At 37.4% G+C, this 10,016-nt stretch overlaps 1 protein-coding gene across 1 annotated transcript; it reads left to right on the top strand.

Moving 5' to 3' along the window:
- Positions 1–4,241: 4,241 nt before the first annotated feature.
- On the top strand, positions 4,242–9,518 carry LOC122029363 (4-coumarate--CoA ligase 1-like). Its single transcript, XM_042588310.1, has 5 exons — positions 4,242–5,312; positions 5,514–5,712; positions 7,685–7,898; positions 8,013–8,115; positions 9,021–9,518. Exons 1-5 carry the CDS (start codon positions 4,314–4,316, stop codon positions 9,150–9,152), a joined length of 1,647 nt encoding a protein of 548 aa, XP_042444244.1. The 5' UTR covers positions 4,242–4,313; the 3' UTR covers positions 9,153–9,518.
- The last annotated feature ends 498 nt before the right edge of the window (positions 9,519–10,016 follow it).

Genomic DNA, 10,016 nt, shown 5'->3' with positions numbered 1-10,016 from the left:
CAATGCACTTTGAGGTGCCTCCAGTCCACTTCGAGGCGTCTCCGTGCAGCGAAACTCTATCTTCAAAACTTATCTGCGCGAGGGCACCTCCGACCTATCCAGGGCACCTCCGACATGTCCAGAGCGCCTCCGTTTAGCTCTGAGACACCTCTAGTCAACTCCAAGGCATCTCAAGCACTGTTCATCCAAGGTTAACTCTTCTACTTTGTTCCTGCAAGACACGTTAGTCTAAACAAAAGGTAACCTGCAAAACAAAGTAGCACATTAAAAATAAGATGTATGAATTAAATCCCATCTTCCCAAGATTAGGATCTAGCCATGGTCTCAACTTACACTTTCAAAATAGATCTAATTTGAACTAGCGCCTATAGCCCCACTGGAGCTCGTCCTCACTAGATCACTTTTACCTCACTTACTATTGCAAACATACTTAACTCTTGATCCACCAGGTCTTCCTGCCAGATGTCCCATTTGGACTTCAGTTAGTTGTCAAGTCCCATAGACCCAATTGGATTTCTTACCAGATATCAACCTATCTGGTCTTTCTGTCAGTTTTTAAGTCCTTCAGACTTAACTGGACTTCAATCTGATGTTAAGTCTCATCAAGTCTTTTAGCTCTGTATACTTGGTAAATTGATTAGAAGATACAACTAACTTTAAATAATTTATCATACATCAAAACCTAAATTTGATTATTAGCGCTAACTGCACCAACAGTTAGTGGATGGGAGCTTGACGTGTTGAAGAAGTTGATGCTTAATACTATAGGGCAATGGTGAAGTTGATTGTGGATCTGATACCAAGTTAATAGAAACTCGAGGGTCTATCACGTGGAAAAAATAAAAAAAAAAAAAAAAAGGAGATAGGATGATCACTTTGAAGGGTCCGACTACCAATAGTCAAGTGGAATTAATTAATAAAAAAAATATTAATCTTTCAATCTCTATAAACAGACACTTTTAAAAAAAAAATCTAACTTATATAAAAGAAAAATAAATTTATTTTAGAAAAGAAAATAAAAGTTAAAGGATTTATTTAAATAGATATCCATTAAGTTAGAATAAAGTTTTAAAGGGTTTATTTAAATAGATTGATCTTATCATCCTACTTAAAGATATAGGTAGATAAATATCTTATTAGATAGATCAGATATCTAATAAAATATTTTATATTCGTCAATAATTTATCTCAAATTTATTATAGTAACTACACCAACATGTGGAGACATTAAAATTCTACTTTGAACTGAGAAAACAATCCAGAATCTAACTTAGGAAAAAACAATGTAAGAGAGATAGAGCGATCAAACCCATGAAAGAATGAAGGAATTGGATCTGTAAAAGGTGAAGTGCTCATCCCAGTGTCCTTATCAATTTGTTTCAAGTGGCAAAAAGGCGATTTGCTCGCCCTCAGCGCCCCCGTCAATCCATCCTTAGGCTAACTACACCAACATGGGTGGGCTACTAGCCATTAGTGCAAATGACCAAGACATGGGGGAGGTTATGCTCAGTCATGTCGAGTTTCAACCCCAAGACCTCATGTGGCAACACCCCATATCTTAACCATCGCACCGCCCCGAAAGAATCCTTATCAATTTTTTTCAAGATTAATATGAAAAAGATAAATTATAATGATTAAAAAGACAAATAGATAAACATGGATTAAACAAGATATGCCAACTTTGAGATTTAACCCTCCACCTCGTATGATAAATTTTCACTTACTTATCCTCTCAACTATATATGCCACTGAGAATGAAAGAATTTGACCTGCTCTCTCGGGATGGTACTATAATTAAGTGATGGGATATTATTATATGAGATTTTATGTCGAAATTGAGTATATCTTTTTGATATTTTAATTATTTATATTAATAATTAGTAGTTATTCATTATTTATGTAAAGAATTTGACCCATGATGATATAAAACGAATATACTCATCCTTAGTGTTTCCATCATTTCGTTTTAGGATCAATGCGGAGAAAATAAATCATGAATGATTACTAATCTTTAGAATAATGATTAATATATAAGAAAGATATTTATTTTAAATATTATTCATATACTAATCACTAAAATATTCCGAAAGGACTCAAAGAATTTGCCCGGTGATGGCTCTCCTTCTATCGCTGTACACGTTCGCTTGCCCATCGGTGTCAAATCGCTGTCTTGGTTACGTCGCCATTAAAGGCGTGAGACCCTGCACTCACTCCCACTTGGGAAAAAGTCATTTTTTAATTCTTACGGAATTTTACACAGTTCGTTGTCAAAGATAAAAAATTGGGCTCCTGCTGTTCATAAAAAATACTTCTTCATTATTGTTTTCCAATTAAAACCGAGCCAATCGGATCAAATTAATTGAAACCAAATCGAATAAATCAAATCAATATAAAATAGATCGTTTGATGGTCAGTCGGATTATTACTTGTGGATGCCAATCGATTTGTATCATTTGATTATTTAATTCTTCCAATTCGATTTAATTTATTTCTAAATTTTATAATAAGATCTAGCCGAATAAATTAAAATATTTAATTTTATTAAAACAACTCGAATTAACCGAATTAAAATTTTAAATTAAATCGGTTCCATCAATCATTTCAATTTTACTCGCTCTTACTTCCACTATTCTTATTATCATTTTTTTAAAATAAAAATATTTTTAAAAATATCAAAAAAATCTATTTTTTTAAATTTAAGTTTATTAAAATTGTTTAAATTTGATTGAAATTATTTTATTTTAATTAAAATTTAATCAAAATTACTTTAATATTTTGAATAATTCATTTAAATACCAGAAACAAGTCTCGTATAGGATGATTAAACTATTTTAAAAATTGATAAATGCGCGAGAGCTACAGGAGGATAAACATTTAATAAAATTGAGCCATAATAAAATGGCATCCCTTATTTTACCCTTAACATTAATTAGCTAGATATGCCTTCTTTATTTTTCCCATTAATCTTTATTTTTCCCTTATTAATTTAACAAGTACTTAACAACTATCCATAATATACGGTACAATAATATGATATGATGCTGCTAGAAATATATGTGAGATCTTATAATAAATTATAAACTATTTTCTTAAAAGATTATTCATGTATATATATACATTCTTTCTTTCCTCATCTTCAATTAGAATTAACTAAAGTTATGGAAAAAAAATATTCATTTGGTTATTCATTTTAAAATTAAATTTCATTTATAATCTCATTAACATATTTTCTGAATATCATACTGAGTTACATTGTTTAAAGAATTAAAGTGCATATAATAATTACTAGTGAACATGAGATAATCAAATTAGAAATTTACTATGACTTGAAAAAACTAATTGAAATTTTAATTTTAACTCAATCTGTTACATGATTGATATGTAGCTCTGTGATTACCATGTTAGAAAATATAATGGATGAAAGTTTTATAACTCAATACGTGGTGAAGTTAATGATTTTTTGATTGCAATCAAGTCTTTTGATTTCATATTAATATTATACTTAATACAAAAAATAATAAAAATAATAAATTACTTTATTAAACATTGTAAAAGAAATTTCTAGATATTTTAATTCTTTTCTTTTCTATAGCAATAATGGAATAAATATTTTCAATTATAAAATTTATTATAATAATTCTGGATGGAAGGGGAGCTTTTAATATATTATATAGTTATCTATATGGAATGAAAGTTGGTTGAAAAAATTATTAATAATATAATAATTAATGAGTTTCATTGTAAGAAGAATTTAAAAACACGATTTTAATAGTATTTTTGGCTGACAACTTGATCCCTTCGTATCTGTATAATTGTATAATTGAACAAGCGTATAAAGTTGATCCCTTCGTATCTGTGTAATTGAAGAAGCGTATAAAGTTAGATCAAATTCTGGGAGACAGCTAATGATGGCACGAGAAAGACACCGCAACTTATGCCGATTTCTGACCGTACGATCAGCCACTGACGCTCCTGATTAGACCGGTCGGCCCGACGCCAATTAAGCTGGGTTCGATGGGTAGATGAGGTAAGCGGACCGATCCGCTATCCAGCTCGCCGCGTTGGAAGCGTCTACGTGGCGCGACCGTACTGGCCGCGTATGTTTCCTCCGGCCAAACCAGCCGTTGTCGGCGAGAGTCGTCAAGTATTTAAATGACTAATTTGCCCTCCTATGGAGTGTTGATTTTCGCTATGCCATTACCTACTCCACCGTTATATCAAGACTAGCTCGCTTCTTCCCTTCTAATTTTCCCACTTGTGTTCCCCGTCGGTGGTCGGCAGATTTCTAATCCGCACCGGCGAATCTGGTGGAAATGGGTTCAGTTGCGCGGCCGGAGGAGACAATTTTCCGATCTAAGCTACCGGACATCGAGATCAACAACAATATTCCTCTGCACACCTACTGCTTCAAGCGGCTCGCGGAGTTCGCCGACCGGCCGTGCGTCATCGATGGCGCCACCGGTACCGTGCTCACCTACGCCCAAGTGGAAGCCTCCGCCCGCCGATTTGCGGCGGGGCTGCATAGCGTCGGCATCGGGCGGGGAGATGTGTTCATGATCTTACTTCGTAACTCGGTAGAGTTCGTCATCGCGTTCCTCGCCGCCTCCTTCGGGGGGGCCGTCGCCACCACGGCGAATCCGTTCTACACTCCTGGAGAGATCCACAAGCAGGCGGATGGTTCCGGCGCGCGCCTTATACTCACTGAGTCCTGCTATGTGGACAAGATCCGTGACTACGCGGCAGATCACGGCGTCACTATCGTTGCGGTCGGCGATTGGCCTGTCCCTGATGGCTGCCACGCCTTCGCCGACCTTCTGGCTTGCGACGCCGGGGCGCTGCCGGCGGTCGAGTTCGATCCCGACGACGTGGTGGCGCTGCCATACTCGTCGGGCACCACCGGGCTGCCTAAGGGCGTGATGCTGACCCACCGCAGCCTGGTCACCAGCATCGCCCAGCAAGTGGACGGCGAAAACCCCAACCTCAACTTCCGTCCCGACGACGTCCTCCTCTGCGTCCTCCCCCTCTTCCACATCTACTCCCTCAACTCTGTCCTCCTCTGCAGCCTCCGCGTCGGCGCCGCCATCCTCATCCTGCGTCGGTTCGAGGTCGGTCCGCTGCTGGAGCTGGTCCAGCGCTTCAGGATCACAATCGCGCCCCTGGTGCCGCCCATCGTCCTGGAGTTCGTGAAGAGCCCGCTCGTCGACAGCTTCGATCTCTCATCGATAAGAATGGTCATGTCCGGCGCCGCCCCCATGGGCAAGGAGGTTGAGGAAAAATTCATGGCTAAGCTTCCCAATGCCAGGCTGGGCCAGGTGAGGCCTCTACTCTTTTCTTCATCATACCGCATAAGCTTCAACTTTTCGCGATGCCTTGCCCTTGGAGCAAGTCATTTCTTGCTCCACTCAGCCCCGGCTCAAACAGATCGTGCTATTCGGGCACACATCTAGCGAAAGGATTTTGCAGTGAACCGGAGCTCACGCGTCAATTTTCTTCGTCTTGTTCAAATCTGACAGGGCTATGGGATGACGGAAGCCGGGCCGGTGCTGTCGATGTGCTTGGCATTTGCCAAGCACCCATTCGAGGTGAAGTCCGGCGCCTGCGGAACCGTCGTGAGGAACGCCGAGATGAAGATCGTCGACCCAGAGACGGGGGCGGCGTTGGGGCGGAACCAGCGAGGCGAGATCTGCATCAGAGGCGCCCAAATCATGAAAGGTGAGAGCATGGCACAATTTATGCTGCACTTTGCCATTCAAACATGCTTTAATGTCAATTATGCCATGATTCGTTTAGTAGGCCTGGCAAGATTTTTTCCATTTTATATAAAGATTATTCAAAATTCTCTGAATAGAGTTATGATCAAACATTGTACGAGCTATTGAGTAATCTAATCTACAGTCCAAAGAAAAATAGGAGGATTGTTAGAGGTGTTTGTTGGAAAACTATTGCAATTGAGGAGGATTGTTTGGGTGGTATCTGAGAAGGTGGCTTGGTTGATTTTTGTGAGGACATTTCATTTTATGTTAGACCCAATGATCAATTAGATATCAAGATGACTAGCTGTTGTTCTTCAAAATGATGTTCTCACAAGAAATTTGTTGCTATTGAGACTGAACTAGATTGGATAAATGAAAAGATCACTATTCTTCTTACAAGGAAGATAATGAATGCATATCCAACAATAACAGAGGAAAAGAAGGTCCAAGAAATGGAACCCCACCATACCTCTGCATCTAGAGCTAATGTTCTATCACATTAACCGGATGGACCCTTAGGGAAACGTATGATTTCCATTTTTTGTTAGGGCATGTACCAACTTGAAGCCAAACAAATCATGCTTAGATCGGAAATAATCTAATGAGTAGATACAATGTTCGGTAGCTGGTTGTTCACCAAAAATGTGATGCGATTGAGACACATTGAAGCTAAATTCCTTGTCATTCAATAAATTACTTGTTCATACTTTTAGATAGTGGACCTTAAAATAAAAAGATCACATAACAAGGCAAATGTTGCTTATGTCCACTTGATTATCCCATATCATACATATGCATCTACTCAAGAAGCATGGTATAGCAAAGTATTTCATTAGTGGCAAATTTGATTTAGCTTCATCTATTCAATTCTATTACCTGCTCGAGATGCTGTCTTTTTGTTATCTGGTCAGCCTGGCTATCAAAGTTCCTGTTTGATGGTTCTAATCAAACATTTCTATTCCTAATTGGAAACAATGGATGTATAATTCACCCCTTCATGTGACAGGCCAACAATCTTAAACTAAGTCAGGAATTGGCTAACCTTTTCTACTTTTTTAAAATAATCTTCTGCAATGTGAGTTCAATCATGTTAGATTTGAGGCATAACCCTGGTAAGATGATTAGATTATCATTTTGTGAGGCTTGACAAAGGTGAAACACTAATTAGTGGTCGAGAAAATTTCATTTTGTCCCCTAAAATACCTCCAGAGTTGTACAATTATTAAAATACCCCATTATTTTTAAACTTTATACTACAATGATCCTTATCAATTGAACTAATCTACATTCTTCATTAAGTTAGGACCCCTGAAACAATAACAATCTTAGAGAAATTGCAAGAGGTAGGTTCCTATCATTTTCCACTTTAATATGCAAATTTCTGGCTGATTGATATTTGAGATGGACAAGTTTATGGTTCTTTCCAGGAATAGCCTGAACAGATTGTTTGCTTTGCATATATAGCTTTCAGTTATCTTCAATTGACTTTGCCATGGTTATTCTTTCATTCCTAAAGAAAAATGTTGACATTGAACCTAACTAGCTTGGTTAGTTGGTTTGACTCTGGTTAAATTCTTAATTCTATATGTTTTCTCTTAGACTCATTCGTAGATATATGTGTTGTTTAATATTCCACAAAAATAATTCCTGTCAAACGACAATGCTTGTTTGGTGCAATGTCTTAGTCAACTACTGCTATTTTATGATATGCTATGTATGTATCACATCAATTTTCAATTAAATAAAGTGATAGGGCCAATGATTAAGGGAGAAATGACGGCAGTTTTAAATCTCTAGATGATATTTTGATCATTTTAAAACCCTGAAGTAGATTTTGGGAATTCCATAATTTTGAGGAAGTCAAAACAAGGTTGTCCTCAATATTTCTTTTGAACTTCAAGAAACTATAACTGATTCAGTAAGCTATTCAGGTTATATCAATGATCCAGAGGCAACAAGGAACACCATCGACAAGGATGGGTGGCTGCACACCGGGGATGTCGGTTACGTGGACAACGACGATGAGGTCTTCATCGTCGACCGGCTCAAGGAAATCATCAAATACAAAGGCTTCCAGGTCGCCCCGGCTGAGCTTGAAGCACTACTCGTTACCCACCCTAAAATTGCCGATGCAGCTGTTGTCCCGTGAGTCTGCTCCACAACACATTGTTTGTTTCAATTACCTTGCCTAATTCACACACAAGATCTACAAGCACTGATTTAATAATAATTGACCTGTTGGGGGCTTTGATTTTGCAGGATGAAAGATGAAGTTGCTGGGGAAGTTCCTGTCGCTTTTGTCGTGCGGTCCAATGGCTCAAAAATTACCGAAGATGAGATCAAGCAGTACATCTCCAGACAGGTAAAACGTTACATAACAAGTTCTCATGAATTTGTCGACCTTACAAATAAATCCAGACAATATCTTATCCTGCTAAGTTGGTCGACTATATATCTATCTTTTATCATGTTTTCTTTAGTCTTTCTTATTTGATGTGCATATTTATTATATTTTTACATCGCATTTATTGGTCACATATAGATCCAAATTTTATTAGATAGTAATGTTGTTAGATTGCATTATTGATTGATAAGCATGGGGAATGAATAAGAAAGGAAGGAATAAGGATGGTCATGAATGAGCTGGACCATACGCACCTACTTCTTGTCCCTTGTAGCTTTGTGCAAGGGCATGGGTGAGCTAGGTTATGGACACAATAATTTAAACGTGATTTATATGGAGGCATAGAGGGCCCCTTGATTAAATTTTGACAGACGAATTAAAGCTTGTATTGATTGGATTCACCTTCCAATAATTCCCTTTGTGTTGTAGCTAGGCTGGTTATATATAAATTATGTACCATCACATCTAGTCGAGTTAAATATTTCTAGCAGGCTTTGATGGAGCTCAGTAGGTGGACCCTAGAACCAGTTGTAATCATTTTTATTTCTTATTAAACTGTGAATGAATCTTGTTGTATAGTTTAAATAACACTTTTAAGCCCTCAGGGCAATGGTGCACCGACAAGACGCCTTCTCAGTTTTTCAAACATCTAAGGATCGAGTATCAGCTTTGACGAATTAACGGATGAATTTCTCTATGACCAGTGAGAATTTTCTGTGGGCCGGATTGGTCAGCCCAGGATTAATTGGGTGCCAACTAAACAAAAAATAATTACACTATCACCTTCTAAAATTACCTTATCAAGAATGCTGCCAGATTCCATTGTTGTTAGTAATATCTTGATTGAACTTCATTCCTTGCAGGTGGTTTTCTACAAAAGAATCAGCAAGGTTTTCTTCACTGAAGTCATCCCCAAGGCACCATCCGGCAAAATCTTGAGAAAGGATCTGAGAGCCAAGCTAGTTGAGAAATTCCCCATCGGTCCGTTTCCGTGATTGTTGCCCCGGACCGCTAATTGGACCGTCGTCCACGACCACAGATACATAATCTATACTCCCCTAGATGCTGTGTCACATTCCTCACAGAATACGCGCTTCCAAAATGAAACACAGCTAAGAATTCTTTGCACCTTGTTCACTTGTATTCGGTATAGCACTATTTGGTCTTTCTTCTCCATCTTTAATAGATATATATTTATATTCTACATTTGTGATGTTTTATAGCATTGATGTGGGTATATATAAGTTATACAATATTTCTTGTTACAGTTGGTATGGTCAGTTTGTTGGCTATAGGATATTTCACTTGTAAAAATACTTGTTTTAATTAATTGAACAATTGCAATAGCTTTTATCTACTTGTATCCTCAAATCTATGGCCTGCCTGATTATATTTTTATTTCATCTTTTTGTTCTATCATTTGTTGGATTTGACAATAGGTTTATCAGCTAAGTGATAAATAAACTAATATTTAAGGATTATCAACTTTAAATGATAACATTATGAACTTTTTCTTGTTTCGTCACATTTTAATTATTCTAATTACACCAATAACTAACTAATACGCTTTTTTTTATATAAACATTTTACTAATTTTTATTATGAGTACATTTAATCTACTTAAAAATCAGTTAATGGTCTTTTATCCGAGCACATGGCTGTATGGATGCTAAGTATTCCCTATTCTACCGATTGAAGTTTCTTTTAGAATATATTTCTGATATTCAAAATTAAATTTTAGGTACAGAAGTGCAATAATGCATGTTCACTAACAAACCCGAGTGAATGCAGTGGTCGGGAAAAAAAACATGAATACTGAAGTTGAGAAGAAGGAATGCAATGTTGGGATGACGATGAAA

Source organism: Zingiber officinale, chromosome 10B (assembly GCF_018446385.1).
Source record: "Zingiber officinale cultivar Zhangliang chromosome 10B, Zo_v1.1, whole genome shotgun sequence".
Taxonomy (NCBI): Eukaryota; Viridiplantae; Streptophyta; class Magnoliopsida; order Zingiberales; family Zingiberaceae; genus Zingiber; species Zingiber officinale.
Note: the sequence above shows the minus strand (reverse complement) of the source record. Positions and strands in the feature narration are given on the sequence as shown.